Source organism: Macrotis lagotis, chromosome X (genome assembly GCF_037893015.1).
Source record: "Macrotis lagotis isolate mMagLag1 chromosome X, bilby.v1.9.chrom.fasta, whole genome shotgun sequence".
Lineage (NCBI taxonomy): Eukaryota > Metazoa > Chordata > Mammalia > Peramelemorphia > Peramelidae > Macrotis > Macrotis lagotis.
In genome coordinates, this window is record NC_133666.1 from 514,042,567 (window position 1) to 514,059,839 (window position 17,273).

The 17,273-nt window shown below is 34.3% G+C and overlaps 1 protein-coding gene across 1 annotated transcript in view; it reads right to left on the reverse strand.

The window, feature by feature from the left end:
* Positions 1 to 596: 596 nt before the first annotated feature.
* The window catches only part of CAP2 (cyclase associated actin cytoskeleton regulatory protein 2), a 201,747-nt gene continuing 185,070 nt past the window's right edge, over positions 597 to 17,273 (reverse strand). The window contains exons 10-13 of the mRNA XM_074207229.1: positions 16,996 to 17,119; positions 16,817 to 16,899; positions 12,271 to 12,411; positions 597 to 10,259 (exon numbers count right to left, since the gene is read on the reverse strand). Coding sequence (XP_074063330.1) covers positions 10,176 to 10,259; positions 12,271 to 12,411; positions 16,817 to 16,899; positions 16,996 to 17,119 — 432 coding nt within the window. The 3' untranslated portion in view covers positions 597 to 10,175. The remainder of the gene's footprint in view (positions 10,260 to 12,270; positions 12,412 to 16,816; positions 16,900 to 16,995; positions 17,120 to 17,273) is intronic.

Sequence of the window (17,273 nt, forward strand, 5' to 3'; positions counted from 1 at the left end):
AATCCATTTCCCCAAACTTCTCATTGCTTTACTTTTCTTTCCAGATAGTCTGTAATGCATCTATGAATCACAGAATCTTCTTAACAAATATTTCATCCTCTCTCGTTAACCCTACAAAAGTGATGTTATAGACATAATACTTGAAATATCAGTTTATCCCCACACTACTGTTGGATGCTATTTTCTGTTTTCAATGCATTTAAAAATAATTCATTTTTATTTTAGTTTGGTGGCACTTATTGCAATTTTTTCATTTGACCTTTTCGCTGCATTAAAAATGTTTTTATTAATATCAATTGTTTTTTAACATCTCCATAATTTTTAATTGTATTTTCCCCTTTTTAGAGAATCATCCTATTTAACAAATAATATTTTTAGGGGTGATTAGGTGGCACAGTGGATAAAGCACTGGCCCTGGAGTCAGGAGTACCTGGGTTCAAATCCGGTCTCAGACACTTAATAATTACCTAGCTGGGTGGCCTTGGGCAAGCCACTTAACCCCATTTGCCTTGCAAAAAACTAAAAAAAAATAAAAAAATAATATTTTTGAAAGGAAGCATCTTAATTGATCAATACTTTAAAAAAGTATGAAATTATTTTCAATATACCATAATTATGGATCTCTTACCTCTGAAAAGGAGCAGGACAGGGTATCTTATTATGTTTCTCCTTTTGAGTCTTATTTTACTCACTTTTAAGTCTGAGTTCAAAGTATTTCACAGAGTAAGTTGTAATTAAAATCCAAGAAAACTAAAATTGGATTAAAATATCTTGTGAACCAAAGGATCAAGTTGATTATGCTTTTAATACAATCAATGTGTTGGGGGGATAGTTTTCTTCTTTTACACTTTCTTTCACCCCTCCTCCTCTACTCTCCTTTCCCAAATCTACAATTTCTAGAATCCTTTAGAAAATTCAAAGCCTAATTTTGTTTCATAGACTGAATATTAACAAATGAATCTCTGCAGCACAACAGGCCTGCTAGTAATCACTGTTCTTACTCTTCTGTCTCGTTCTTACCCTCCTCAGCATGTTTCAGCCTTTACCAGAAATGCATTTTCCCTTGCTGCTTTCTGCCTCTTCTGAATCAAGTACAAATTCTTCTATTAAGTGATTCTTAGGAGTCCCAAATCCTCCCTTTGATTTTCTCTTGCCAACATCTAGTCCATCATCCAATCTCTTTAGGGCAGACTAACTCTACAAAAAATACATTCAAATAAGGAAAACTTGAACAGAGCCTCAAGAATTGAATGAAAAAGGTATTAATTGGTTTAGTTTCTTTTAGGCTGCATCCTTGTAAAATATATGACTGTAATTGATTTGCCAGGAAGCAGTAAATTTTTCTCTCTCTCTTCTCTTTCTAAGCTCTTCCCTTATCTAATCCTCTAATTTCCTCATCTGTAGAATGGGGATAATTATAGTACCTAACTTAGGGTTGTTGTGAAGATAAAGTGGCACACTAAGTATAAAAATTTTGAAAATCTTGAGGTATTAGATAGAGGCTATTATTATCATAATTACACTTTTGCTGTTGTTAATCTGTGCAAATATATGGAAGCAGGATGGATATTATATCAAATTTGAAAAGGAGTTAGATATTAGAGTAGAAGAGAATTCTGCTGATACTTGGCAAATAATTGACTATCAAATCACATGACCTCATTTTAATAAACTAGACTTGTTTTTAACTTTTTAATATGATTTCTGAAGTCTTATTTAAATATCCTCCCCTGATGGTCCTTTTTACATTCTAAGTATAGAGTTTTTTTGTGTATTTTTTTTGCAACTACTGAGATTAAGGCCATTGATGCTCAACAATCTGCAATCTGTATTTAGAGAAAGCTCTATTGAGGACATAGGCTTGAGTTCTTCTTAAAAAAATTCTTTTAAGGAATTCATATCCCTGATATATGATAAAGTACATAGATAAATTTCTTACTTATCCAAGGTCACACAGGTAATCATTCTGGTAGGATTCTTTTCACTTCATTTATGACCTCTTCATTTATTTGATTAGATTAACCCAGCCTTAAAAACATTTTATGGAAAGAATTATCTTTACAGTATAAGAAGATCTATAATTTTATAGTTAAGTTGGCTAGTGAGAAGACAGTGTTAGTCAAATCAAGGTCATGGTTTCTTATTGTGTGAATAGATTAAGCTTTGCTCTCATCTGTTTCTAAAAATTGTATCTCTAAATTCACAAGGAGAACTGGGTGAAGAGTTGGTGGATATAATGTGGCTAATCTACAATCATTACCAGAAGAGGTGAAAGTATATGACTTATTGATGATAGATTGGGACTGTTATATTTGTTTTTATTGTAAACATAAAATTTTCAGAACTGAAGTGATCTTAGAAATGATGTAGTTTAATCTCTAATTTTAGTGGTGAAGAAGTTGAGCTCCAAAAAAGGCTAGTAGTTGCCTAAGGTCATGTAGTTAGTTAATAGTATCAGAGCCATAATTAGAACACAGGTCTTTTGATTCAGAGATTAGTGTTCTTTTCATGGCCTCACACTATCTTCAATATATACCATAAATTTCATTTATTAATAGACTTTTACTTCAGGCTTCATTTTATCTTCATCACTCTATAATGAACCCTGTAGGCATCAACTCTAACTTCATAATAAAATCTTTGACTCTTCCTGTAGAATATATGGTATATATATATACATACATACATATATATATATATATATATACATATATATATATATATTTAGCACAAGGTTACATAATTGGCTTGTTGTTTGACAGAGGCAGCTTGGAAAATGTAGACCATATTATTGATGTGATTATCCCAAATGTAATACTGTGGTAACTCTATTCATTTGCCTTATATTGTTAAAGAGAACATCACTTTCTGAACTTCAAAGTCATAGACAATCTCTTCATTAAAGTGTTTCATTTAAAAAAAATCAGGTAATTGACCATTAGATTTGTCTGTGTAGTCAAGGTAAAATGGAGAATAGAAACGTTATTTGTTGAATTTGATCAATGTACTTTGGCTCATTTTGGTACCAGAGCCCATTCTGTTCTTCTTCACCCCCGCTCCCCATATACATTTTATTGGCATGGCACATTATCAAGGTAATAGTTTCCTTGTCTTCTAGATCATCATATAATTTTAGGATATTTAACATTGTTTCATTTTTGTCCTTATTTTTCCCAGTGTCTAGCACACAGGAACTTAAAAAATTCTTAGTAATTAAAAAATACAATTAACAATAAGAAAAAGCTCAGGGGTTGGGGAACCTTTTTTCTGCCCAGGACCATTTGGACATTTATAACATCATTTGTGAACCATACAAATTTAGCAACTTAAAAAATCTTAACTCTAAAAAAGCTCCTAGATTTATTGAATTTTGTGTCTCCCCTCTAGTTGCCTTGGTGGTACCAGACCAAATAATTTCGTGGGCTTTATACTGGCTGGAGGTTTCTAGCCCTTGCTCTAGCACAATCAGCATACTTGAGTTTTTCAAGATTTAGGTGAGTATGGGTGACTCCAAAGTAAAGAAAATAAAGAAATTCCTCTTATAGGCCATGTGCTAGTTTGTTACTTTACAATTACAACTAACAACAATAAAATATTTTTAAACAATTCTTTGAAAATTGCTTCTCTTCTAACAACTATGTGAAATTGGTTGCGCAAGCATCATTATTTCCATTTTGCAAGTGAAGAGAGGGAAATTGAGGATTTAAATGATTTGTCAATTTTGGAATAGCAAAGCAGGATCTGAATGGATTTTCTAACTATAAGTCAGACACTATATATTTCCCTAAGCTGCCACTATTGAAGCACATTAGTAGCTAATGTCTTCCTTCACAGTTTCATATGACACCATAAAATTTTAGTATGCTTTCTCACAGCTAATGACCCAGGTAGCCTCTTGCTCTAAAACTTTTCTCTGCAGCTTTAAAGCTGCAGAAAAACTCTTGGAGCTGGAGATGAGACAATAGCAGCTCAACATGGGTTAGACTTCCAGAATACTCACAAGCAATATTGAGAATTCAATATTTGTGATTTATTATGGTCTTTGTGTAATTAGCATTTAGTGGGAAGGGAAACAAGTTTTCTGACATAGCTTAGGACACTCCCCAGTTAAGGGATGGATACCAGGAGAGAAACTTATACCTAAAAATAATTTCTCCTAGACTAGAAATATTTGTGAATAGAGGAGGAAATAGAAGTAAATTCTAGTTCAATATTAGGTATTAGAGAATAGAGTGGGCCAAAATAGTACTCCCAATTTCAATCTCCTTTTCCATTGGAAAGGGATGGATGAGAGTTTAGAGATATCTCCTCACACTCCCTCTTTGAGCTGACTTTTGACAAACTCATATGAACATACACATAAAGCAATATGGGCAACACACATACCTACACATGCACACACTTTGCAATATGAATTAGAATATTGATGGAAATCCAGATATGGTCATTAGTTCATTGTTCTAGGTACCTTTCCAGCATGAATGCATACATCATAATAGGCAAAATGGGAAACTGAGCTACACTTGTGAATGAAAAGACAAATGGTCAATCAAGTTGTTTTTTAACAGATGTCATCCATTCATACTGGCAAGAAAAGAATTATGGTAAAATTGTCAGAGCTTTAAAAATATTTTATAATAAACCTGCCTGATAAAAATACTTATGGATTTCTGAATTAATTATTGTCTTAATGTCTAAAGCAATCCTCTCCAATAGTATAAAACTAAATTAAAAATGCTACTCAAATCTGTTATTTTATTTGAAACATGCTTCTGTCATATGTATGTTTATTATAAATGTTTAGAAAAGACACCTGACAGGTGTCTATACCTGCTGTCAGTTCTGTACTCTCCCTAATAAATAAATCAACAAAATATGAGTTCACATTATGTATATAGCACTGGGTCAGCAGGCATTGTCTAAATGTGTGGAGGAGAGCAAGGCAGGGTGGTATTGGAGACATAGAGAAGAAGAAGAGGATATGACCACTGTCTTCCAGGAGTCTATAATATCACTGGGAGAGATCATATCACTTATCTGAAGATACATATTCAGAGTTTGACTATGTGGCCCAAAGAGAATAACTCTTTTAGCAGCAAAAAAATCAATGTGGGTTGAAGTTAATTAGGAAAGAGTTCATGGAGGAAGTAGAAAATGAGTTGGATAGTTAGAATTTAGTCAGAATTTGGACAGGTCACTTAACCCCATTGTCTTGCAAAAAAAAGTAAAGAAAATGAGAAGCAGGATGGTTTCAGAAAAATCTAGGTAGAAGTATATGAACTGATGTAAAGTTAAGTGAGCAGAAACAGGAGAATATTGTTCACAAAGACAGCAATATTAAAGTGAGGTTCAACTGTGAAGGATTTAGCTACACTAATCAATATAATGATCCAAGAGAATTCCAAAGAACTCACAATGAAAAATACTATCCATCTTTAGAGAAATAATTCTTGAACTCTGCAGACTTCTTTTTCACTTCTTTTACTTTTATTGCTTTTTTTTGGCACCATTAGAATTTAGTGAGAAAGAGAGGAAGAAGGGCATTCTAAGTGAAAGTATTATAGGCTTAGATCTGGAAAGAACCTTAGATATCCCTTATTTCAAAAACAAGGAATCTGAAGCCAAAAGAGCTTGTCCACAATTAAATAATGGAATCAGAATTTGAATGATAGTCCTGACTTCAAATACACTGCAGTCTCCAGTATAATCAAAAGTACAGAAATATGTGCTTCATTGGAACAAGGGTTTGAGTTGGGCAGTGGTGAAAAATAAGAGTAGAAAGGTAGTTTCATTTAGATTCTGGAGGGCTAGAAATTCCAAAATTGTTATGTAGGTAATGAGGGCCCACTGAAGATACTTGAGCAAAAGAGTAACATGATTAAGGCAGGATTTAAAGGATATTTATCTGGCAGTAATGTCAAGGACACTGTGTGGGAGAGAGGTTAGAGACAGGGAGATTTATTAGGAAATCATTATAACAAGCAAGAAATAAGAATTTGATGGAATGGGAGATTATGAAAGATATAATCAAAGTATTGAAAGGACTTGGTAGGGAGCAGCTAGGTGACAGCTAGGTAGTAAAGTGGATAGAACACCCTCCCTGGAGTAACAGGCCTTTTGGGAATAGTTCCAAATTGTTCTCCAGAATGATTAGGCCAGTTAACAATCCTACCAACAGTGCACTAGTATATCTATTTTTCCACATCCCCTCCAGGGTTTGCTATTACTTTTTTTTTTTGTCATGTTAGCCAGTCTGACAGATGTGGGGTGGTAGCTTCAAGTTATTTTAATTTGCATTTCTTTAATCAATAAGGATTTAAATAGTGAATTCATGTGATTGTTGATAGCTTTGGTTTCTTCTTGTTAAAAACTATCTGTTCATATTCTTTAAACTTTTGTTAACTGGGAAATGTCTCTCTCTCTCTCTTTTACAAATTTGAATCAGTTCCCTATATATTTGAGAAATGAAGCCTTTATCAGAGAAACTTGCTTGTACCCCCTTATCTCCCTTATCTGCTTTCCTTCTCAATTTCTTTACATTGATTTTATTTGTACAAAATCTTTTTAATTTCAAGGTGACTCATTGGAATGGGCACTGGGCCTGGAGTCAGAAAAGCCCGAGTTCAAATTCAGTTTTAAGACACACTTCATGCATGATCTTGGGCAAGTCACTTAACTTCTGTTTGCCTTAATTCACTTGAGAAGGATATGGCAAACCATTCCAGAAATTTTGCCAAGAAAATGCAGGGTCTCAAAGAGTCATACATAATTGAACAACAATAAAACAAAATTATCTATTGTACTTCCCATGATTCCATCTCTTGTTTGATCATAAAACTCTTCCCTTATCCACAGATCTGACAGGTAAATTTTTGCATGCTCTCCTATTTTGTTTATGCCACTCTTTTTTTTTCTTTTAGGTTTTTGCAAGGCAAACGGGGTTAAGTGGCTTGCCCAAGGCCACACAGCTAGGTAATTATTAAGTGTCTAAGACCAGATTTGAACCCAGGTACTCCTCACGCCAGGGCCGGTGCTTTATCCATTACGCCACCTAGCCACCCCAATGCCACTCTTTATGTCAAAATTGTGTACCCATTTTGACTTTATCTTAGTATATGGTGTGAGATATTGGCCTATACCTAGTTTCAACCAACTTCTTGTCATTTTTCCCAGCAATTATTATCAAATACTGAATACTTACCCCTCATGTCTGAATATTTGGGTTTATCAAGTACTAGATTACTATGGTCATTGACTATTGTGTATTATGTACCTAAACTTAGTCCACTGATTTTGTATACTCTAGGTCTAAGTCACTACCAGATTATTAGCCTATTTACTTTCAAAACCATTCTCCACTGTGGCCTAAGCAATCTTCCCAAAATGCTTTTATGATTAGTTTCTACTTAAAAATCTTAAATGATTCTCTATTGTCTACTGAATAATAGGAAAAATCCTTACTCTGGCATTCAACCTTCTTCAACTTCTCTAAACCTACTCAATGCCTTTGTGCTTGTACTAGTTGCCTCTCCTATTCCTGTTCTTAACTCCTGGATGTAATTTATCTCTCTTTTCATATTTTTTGTTATCATTTTGCCTGAATGATTCCTCTGAATTTAGCCTACTCTCTCTTGTATAATTTATTGGTATTTTTATCCTGCATTTTCTCCTTTCACTTGTAAGGTCAGAGCTATCTTTGTAACTAGAATTCAGACAATCCTTAATATTTCTTAATATTTTTGATATTTTGGGTTTTATTATTTTACATACCCTAGTACATATATGTGACCATTACTACTATTATTATGATTAGTGAGCACTGAGTTCAAGTCCTCATTCTATTATTTACTAGATGTGTGATCTTTGATGCATTTGTGCCCATTTTTTCATTTGTAAAATGAGAATAATAGTTATTCTTTCCTTTTTTAATTTCAAGGTGGCTCAATGGAGAGAGCAGTTTAGGGGCATGTGAGTGTTAGGGGCATGGCATTCTCAGGATCTGGAAAATCCATGTAAAATTTTTGGTTTCCTTTTCTACCAGAGAAGAAGTCTGAATTTTATCTTTCTCTTTTATGAGATGTTTACAGTACTATGCATACATTTCATGCATTTCTGAGTTTCTAAAGTTTTTCTATGTTGTCTGCTGGTCTTTGCATATCATTTGTGGCTTCCTCAAGAGTCTCAAAAAAATTCCCATTTAATTCTTATGCATATTTGAAATACATTGAAACTCAATGGGGAAAGTCACAATGTGGAAGGGATAACTGTAATTTCATTGCTTCTGTTATGGGGTCTTTCTAGTAGTAGAATAAAATAATGTACATATATAATTTGTTTTGTAAGCCACTAGGAATAATGATGTATATCTTATGGAAATTAATATTCACTAACATATATTTCTAATTGTTTTATGACAAAGAAGCAATGAATTATAAAAAGAGATTGTAGAATTTTGTGGTTGACAATATAACTAAAGTGTCTTGCATTTCAAATGCAGATGGCCTCATATTATCTATTTCAAGGAAACAAAACAACTCTTTTCCAGGGGTGCTGGATAGGATTCTGTTCTACAAAAATACTCTCATTCAACTAGACAGACTCACAGCTGTCTCTAACAAATCCAACTATATCAGGAAAGGGTTCAAGAAAAAAGAAAAATTGTAGAGGGGGAAAAAATTTCAACATCCAGATTATTGTCAGTATTTAAACAATTATACTCTCATTTTATTTCAGAATAGCCTTGAAAAATGATCTTTACTATAAAGCCACAACATTATACATATAGACAAAACCTTGTTAGCAAAACCTTGTTACATGAGCACTGGTTGTTATAGTACTATAGCGATAGCTAGATATTTAAAAAAACGGAAACAATATACCCTGAAGGTTGCAATATATGCATATACATATTTATGAATTCATATATATATACCCATATATGTGAATTCTCATTACTACTTCTGCAAGCATATCACTAAGATTTCATCATCACAAAGTATTATAACATGTGATCCAAAAATATGCAGATTTTTCAGTATTATGAATTAAAAATACACAAATTCATACTAGGTCTATCTCAGTGCTTAGAAAAGCAGAGTCTACCAGATCTACAAAACTGAGTTGGGGGAGCCAAATCAGAATCAATTCCTTAGGCTTTGTTAGGAATTAATAAAGAAAAATCTATGGCTTGTCATATGCATTTTGAAGGCTGTTTTATAAGTTTTATAAGCAGAAAAGTAGTACAATATGCAAAACAAATTGAGTCAAAAGTCTACTTAGGTATGAAATGACCTTAAAGTGGAAGTCATTTACAAGGCATCTGATGCTTAATAGGTACCAAATTAAAAAAATTTTTTTCTTGATCTTTAGAGCAAGAGTGTGAGGTATTATGTGTAAAAGAAACTACCTCCCCCACCAAATAATAAGACAGAAGGCACAAAAAGTAAAACTCTTCTGGTGATGGGGCAGAATTTTAAATAAACGAGTGTATTTGCTAGAAAAAAAAATCCAGAATTTTTCTTTTAATTTTCAGTAACTAAGAGGGAGGTCCCAGTAACTATAAATTGGCATCCAAAGGTGGACTTTCCCTACATCTTTAATAAAAAGTGTGATAAAATATTGGCAGATATGTTACTACTGGCAGATATGTTTTTACTGAAATATGTATACTTTAGCTGACAAAATTTAATGGATAATGTTACCAAAAAAACCCAACACACTTTCCTGGGCACATTTTCACTTCATTATACATGATTTGGGTAAAAGGAACAGCATCTTACATTCTTCAAGGTTGTTATTAATATTTTTTCAACTAGTATTAACATAAGAATGGAATGCAACAGAATATGATTGTACAACTGTATCATGCAATATTCTGACTTATCAGTCATTCTGCCATAACCAGTGATATAAGGGGACTGTATTTTTTCTTTTATTCTTTTATGTTCACATGGCATCTTTTAGGATCAGAACTATAAATGAATGCAGACTGTGAGGCGGTTTCAAAGGTTTCAGAATGCCTATTAAAGCGAGCTGGAAATATTCCTGTTTCTAGAGTATGGAGCAGTTGCTTGAAGGCCCACACTAGAGAAGTCTAGGCTGTTGCTACTTCTAGTCCTTTGATACTGCTATTCTTTATTCAGGTGACCTGTGGGATTCTATGTGTCCAAAAGAGATTATCCCACAATTTCTGCAGGTTCAGTGATCAACTTGGATCCATCCCATGCTGTCTTAAACTGTTCAGGAACAGGAAACTCTTTCTGGTAGAGGGATAACAAAAATGTTGGTTAAATAAGTGAAGGTATATAAACAGTTAGCATGTGATTAATATACATGTTGGGTAAAGAATTTATTTCTGAAACAAACCTCAATCATAGAAAGGGCCTTTTGCACCACTCTCTAGAAGTCATTTTGATAACATAGAGAGAAAAAAACCCTGTTTTTTCCAAGTTGTTGACATTAGGATCTATTGTTCTAATATTCCTCATCTCCCCTTTGGCTTGAGAAGAAAATGTATTGAGGTTAATAGGAAATCCATTTCTGAACTCCCTATTGACATTCCTTTTTCCCCTTCCAATTTGGAGTAAAGACATTAAACATACCCCCAAAAAAAGAATAGAAAGGAAAGATGGGAAAGCAAAGAAGTTTTGCTCTTTTTTTTCAAGAACACCTCTTAGGCACTTCATCTACAAGCATTTATCTGTTTTTGGCTCTGGAACTCTGTTTTCCCTCATTTGTTGTTCAGGAGTCACTGAAATTGTCATAGGTGACTTGGAGACGTGTTTTTTCCCCCCTAAAATGGACATTTTGGTGACCCACAAAGTTATAGTTAGCTGAAAGCAAGTCAGATTTTTAATCAAGTCCCTTCTTTTGAGAATGCACAAATGTATATATGTATGTAATTATTTGTTGAATGGCAGCATCACCTTTAGTAGAATCATCAGAAAGTCTCAGAAGGGACAACTCAAAGAAGCCACTTCTTTAATATTCTGAAGACTGGTTGGACCACATAGTTTCTGAGGTATCATCTAGCTTAGTAATGATCCTCAGAAAACTTTTGGTTCTTGTTGAAGTCAGCACAGTGAATGAGGTTTGGTTTTTGCTATCAAGTCATACTTCTTTGTTACTGTCTGAATTACTAATCTCTACTAGGTGATTTCAATTTTCCTTTGGAAGGAGCCAGTACTCCTTCTTACTGTTCCTACTATTAAGTGAGGAGATATACCGAATCACAGAATATGGGCTGAGGTGGAGGGGGGATAGGGTGTGGATAGAAAATAAGTTATGAAATTTTATGAGAAGTCTTAACCAACAAAAGAATGTTCAGAATACAAACTGACTTGATTCACAAGTCAATGTGAATTTTTCTACTTAGGTCAAAGCACATTTTGCTTTTGTTTTTGAAAGCTGCAGCCCAAGTATGTATGAGGACTCAGAGAAGAAGTGATGATTTCTAAGGGGACTGTGAGACTCAGTAGTGTTCTCTGCCACATGTAATAGCAGTGTTGGCCATGCTTTTTTCCTCACTGGGCATGCCCTCATTCTTGAGAGAATTGATTCTGGCAGTAGGGACTAGACCAAGTAAATCAGACTATGTGCTGGCTCTTCATCAACTGAAAAACTGACTATTAGATCATGATTAACTGGAAGATTTTCTTCCTGAGAATGTTATGCTAAGAATCCCAATTTATCTTTTTCCATGTAATAATAATAATAATAACAATAATTTCATATTTATATGGTTCTTTAAGGTTTAAGGTTAATAATTAAAGAACATTTTACAAACCTTAAAGTACTACTTTTATTACCATTGAGGCAATTTAGATACACATTCTGGGCTTACTGCAGTCTGTTACCAAACTAGGACTTGTGTGAAATAAATAGAATAAATGGTATCACACTGGAGCTGTGTGGTCAGAGATGGCGATAGTTTGGCCATGTAGTAAGAATGAAGAGTCACAGATGGATTGCTTGAGTGTCTCACTGATACTCACATAACACATAACATTTAAAAAATGTGAGGGAAGGTCTCTTAACATGTTGAGTAGATCCCTACATAGAAAATAAATGGGAAGACACAAAAAAGTGACACAAGAAGAGAAAATATGGATGACTTGTGGTCAGCACCACTGAAGGCAGTCCCTACATCAGCAAGTTCATTGATTCATACAAGTATTGGAATATAAGCTCAGAGTTGAATAAATGTTTAAGCAAAAGTATGAATGTTAACTATAGAGGCTAAAGAAAGATCACAGTAGTCTCCATACTCACATAATCACCATCCTGTGGAATAAGTATATTCATTTCAGATGACTTGGCACTCACAATCTCACAGTCTAAAGTTTCTTCACTGAGGTATATGTGGCAGCCTTCTGTCTTATTAATTGAAATTGTTGGCACTTTCCCCATAACCTACAGTTAAACCAAATGAACAAACCTGTAAGACTATGATAATACATATTACAAACATAGCAAATTCCAAAGTGAAATTCAATAGTCCTTAAACAAACCTCATGAATATTTGATCAAGGACAAAAGGTTATAGTTCAATGGTGGATTCTCAGGGTGAAAGGCAGAACTTCCATTTTGGGAAAAAGGGTTTATAAGAAAGGAATTTTCAACCTTTAGGATGCCCTTTCTGAAAAAGGAGATGGAGGTCTTCATATTATGGCAGCCACTTTTGGACTGCATTGTTCATGAATAAATGAATGGATGATAATAAATGTGTTTTTCAGAGATGTAAAAGTTTTTTTCCCCTATATATCTTTGCCAAGTTTGAATGAACACAGATATTAAGTACTGTCATATTATGTAGTATCAATCATAAATAAATGATCCTTGGACATGAAAACTGACTAATTAATCATAATAAAGGAGAAGCAGGATAGTCCTCAGCAAAGTCTTACATTAGATGAAGATACTAACCTTATTTGTCTAATGAATTTAATGTGACAATGAGAATATACATTCAGTGCTTTGAAGATACTAAAACTCTTAAGTGTGAGCTTTATTTTCAGAAAGTTGGGTCAGGGAAGAAGGTCAATGGTTGGCCATTCACAGAACAATCTCCAAAGTACACAGCAGGAGAACAGATGCTGTGTAATGTTTGCAAATATTCAAGTACTACCAAAAAATTCTGCTTACTTTTAAGTTTCTTTCAAACAACCAGATTTAGAAATCTCTGAGGTGTTCTATAGTGGAGTCAGATGTTTTCTATCTCACCATATTATAGCTCCATAATTTTGTTAAATGGTAATTAAAGTGATAAGAAGTCTCCTCTTTCATTCTAAAAACAATGCTGAGTTGCCAATTGCTAAACTCATGTAGATGGTACTACTGATATAAAAAATTCTCTTGGGGAAATTCAGTCCCCACACATCTCAATGAAAAAAAAAATAGGAGAGGTAGTTTAGGGTCAGAGAAATGGCAAGGCTATCCATGATAAATAAAAATAAAATCCTGAACTGGAGAGCACTAACATATCAGGAATTTTTATTTTAATGTCTTTAATTTAAAAGCAACAAAAAATGTTAAAATATACAACACCAGCAAGAATTTTGCAAATGTCAAGAAAATGGATGAAGAAATACGAGTGAACAGTAAGCAAATCACTTATGGGGCAACTTTCTGCTTAAACATCATTTTAAATTTAATTTCATAATACAATGGTGGTCTAATGTGCCAAGCTTTACAATTCTTATACCTTGAGCTAAGTTCTCCACTATGAATCTGGGAAGGCTGTAGAAAAAACAGTTTTTGTTACAAAGAAGCTATCATTTTTCTTTTATTTCTCTTTTATATTCTGAGGTGATCCAAATTTATGATTATATCTCCTTGGTGTTATTAATTTGTGTTTGCAAAGCAATAACAGTTTTTTTTAGGTTTTTTTGTAAGGCAAATGGGGTTAAGTGGCTTGCCCAAGGCCACACAGCTAGGTAATTATTAAGTGTCTGATACTGGATTTGAACCCAGGTACTCCTGACTCCAGGGCCGGTGCTTTATCCACTGCGCCACCTAGCCCCGCCAACAGTTTTTTTTTTTTGACTGAGTCTTTAGTGACCAAACAACAGGCATTTCAGCAGAGATTGTTTTAAAGTTTTTTTTCTCCATTCTCAAAGTAACATTTATACACTAGGAATTATTTTTCGATGTAGAAATTTAAAGAATTCCTGAATTCATTATTATAAATAGACCAAACTCATATTAGGACTTCCTATCTATATCCTAGAAAGACAACACAGAAAGTTGATATTTATTTTACTGTTTCATTGATTTTTGTTCCTTTTTTATTGAGCCTAAAATATTTATTTGTTCCACTCATTATGGAATATAATTTCTCTGTAGTCTCCAAGATTTTCTAAAATAAACATATGAAGTTGGTTTTGGTGCAGCATGCTTGCAACTTTTGTTAGGGAGGGAGCTGAGGCTGGTGAGTCTCTTAACCCCAGGAGTTCTGAACTGCAGGATTAAAAGAAGACTGGGCATTCACACTAAGTCTGGGACTTGATGGGAGCTCCCAGCAGGCCACTAGAATGCCTAAAGAAGAATGAATCTGCCCAAGCTGGAAAAAAGAGTAGGTAGGTCAAAGCTCTGCCAGTCAGCAGCCTAATCTGGTATTGATTGGTCACTGTACTTCTTGCAATGATAACACAGATTCCGGCCCCACCCCCCTTAGGTGCCTGTTACTCTAATTTGGAGACGCTTGAGATGTAGAAAATGTATAAACTAACTACTAATATATCACTTGACTGAGAGATAACTTGAATACCATGTAAACCAGAAGAAGTTTGAGAGAGGTTGACTTTGATGTTCAAGTTCATTTTTATGAACTCCATTCAGGGTAGCGGGTCCTGATAAGAAATCTCGGTTACCAGATCATGGATCAGTAGAACTCCATCACTTACCAAGTAGCTGAAAAATTGACTAATCTCACATTCTAAAAAATAGAGAATAGAGAAGACCATACAGAGATACTGTAACAGTAAGAAATTAGATTCCCTGGTAACCAGGAACACAGGGGCAATGGAGAGATAGAGGAGTTTAAGAATGGCCCATCCAACAGGTCCAGAAGATAGCTAGTACTAGACAATAGGTCATATGGAAAGTATTTAACTTAAGAGGAAGCTGAGGATTAAGGAAATTTGCCCAATCTGCCTTAGCCAGAGAGGGGCCTTTATCTTTAAGGGGGAAGAGACTGACTCTTCAGTCTACGACTTCCTGTAGAGGCCTCAAACAAATCAAGTTTGATTCATTAGGGTTAGGGGCAGCTAAATAGAGTGCTGAGCTTAGAGTCAGGAAGATCTGAGTTTATATCCAACCCCAGACTTACTACATATGTGACCATGGGCAAGTTACCTAAATCTCTTTGTCTCAGTTTCCTCATTTGTAAAATAAGTTGGAGAAGGAAATGGAAAACTTTGCCAAAAAAAGACTTCAAATGCGGTCACAAAGAATTGGACATAACTGAAAACAACTGAAGTGGAGACATAGGGAGTGTAGAAGTAATAGTCATTAAAAATTGTATTATGTTACTATAAAAATGACATAATTATCCATATGATGTTCCTAGGATAAAGGGAAAGTAAGTTGCACATAGAGCAATGGAATGTATCTAATGTGTACTTGGTATGAATGAAGCTTTAACATGTGATGCTATGTATCACATATTTATTTATGACCTCTGTATTAGATCTAGTTCATTAACTTTTGTTTGTTTGTTTTTGCAAGGCAATGGGGTTATTGACTTGCCCAAGGTTCACAGTTAATAAGAATTAAGTGTCTCAGGTAAAATTTGAATTCAGATCATTCTAACTTCAGGGCCATTGTTCTATCCACTATGCTACCTAGCTGCTCCATTCATCAACTTTAATTTGGATGTGATGTACTATGTATCTGCAGTTGGTAAAATGGGTAATGACTCATATGCATATTAAAGGACATTTTATACTATGTGAATACACATGTGCAAACAGTTATATATATCTAGAATGATTTACAGAGATTATACTTTTTTTTTTAAAAACTGGTAGATGAGGAAGTAATTCAGGGTCCAATGATGACAATTTTATACTTTCTAGGATTCTGTGTAGCATTCCCAAGGCTGCCTGAGCAAGACTCCTTTTTTCACAGTCTAGTACTTAGGAATAAGAATCATTCCATCATGGGGAAAGAGAAGAAAGTCCTGGAAAGGACAAGAAGCTGAAAGAACTCAAGAGGACTTTGTAAGGAGAAAGAGAAAAGATGCAGTCTGGGGATTCCTGAATTGCCAAAAGTGGTGAGTTTAACTGGAATGGGGCCACAGATTGACTTCTGACTTTATACATACTGCTGGCTATGCAGACTTCTGACTTTATGCAGACTGTAGGTAAGTAGAAATGTGGAGATGGATAACAGCTGAAGCTGGAGCAGATTAACAGCCAACAACTATAAGTGAAAAGGCTCATGTCAGTGAAGGCTTTTCACTGTTTTCTCCATTTTTCAGGCAGAAAATAAATGAAACTAACTTACTTGTCTATGCTGGGGAAGAGAGAAGTGGGGATGTACTCATTTGGGAACTGAATGTTCCAATTAAAACTTACTTTTCCTTTCCTCCTTCCTTTTCCCCCCTTCCTCCTTTCTTTCCTTCCTTCTCTTCTTCATTTCTATTTGCACCATAACAGTATCTCTAAAGCTATGAAATTACAGGTGCCCTGATTCTAAATCCAGGGCACTTTCCTGCTGCCATTCACTATGTCTCCTCTTAGAAAGGTTACCATGGTATTTTTCAAGGAGAGAATGCTTATTTCTGTATTTGCATTTGTTTTGTGCTGAAGCTTACCTGGATTTGAATATCCTTGGAATTGATTACTTCCACAATGCCCACAACATTATCAAACACAAGGCCAAACTTCTTGCAATTGTCTAGGGGGAAAAAGAATAAGCCCCACAAAATACATGGAATTACTTTTATATGAAATGAATTGTCATAATAACTCTAAAATTATAGATCTACCTTACCAATTGTAATCGAATTTATTTTTCCTTTAATTTGTAGTGTTGATTTGTTACATTTGAAAATGTAAGCCACTTGCTTCAGCTCAGTGTTTGAAATCACAAGGTCATTGCTGTTCTCTTGATATTCCTAAAAGAAAAACAAACATAAGCATTTACATGTATTAATATATGGATAGGCAAGTCCCATTGATTGTTGATATATATATATATATATATATATACAGACTTTTGCATTCTTTATTTCTTTTGTAGCTTCTCTTTTTAAAACCCTCTTCTATAGG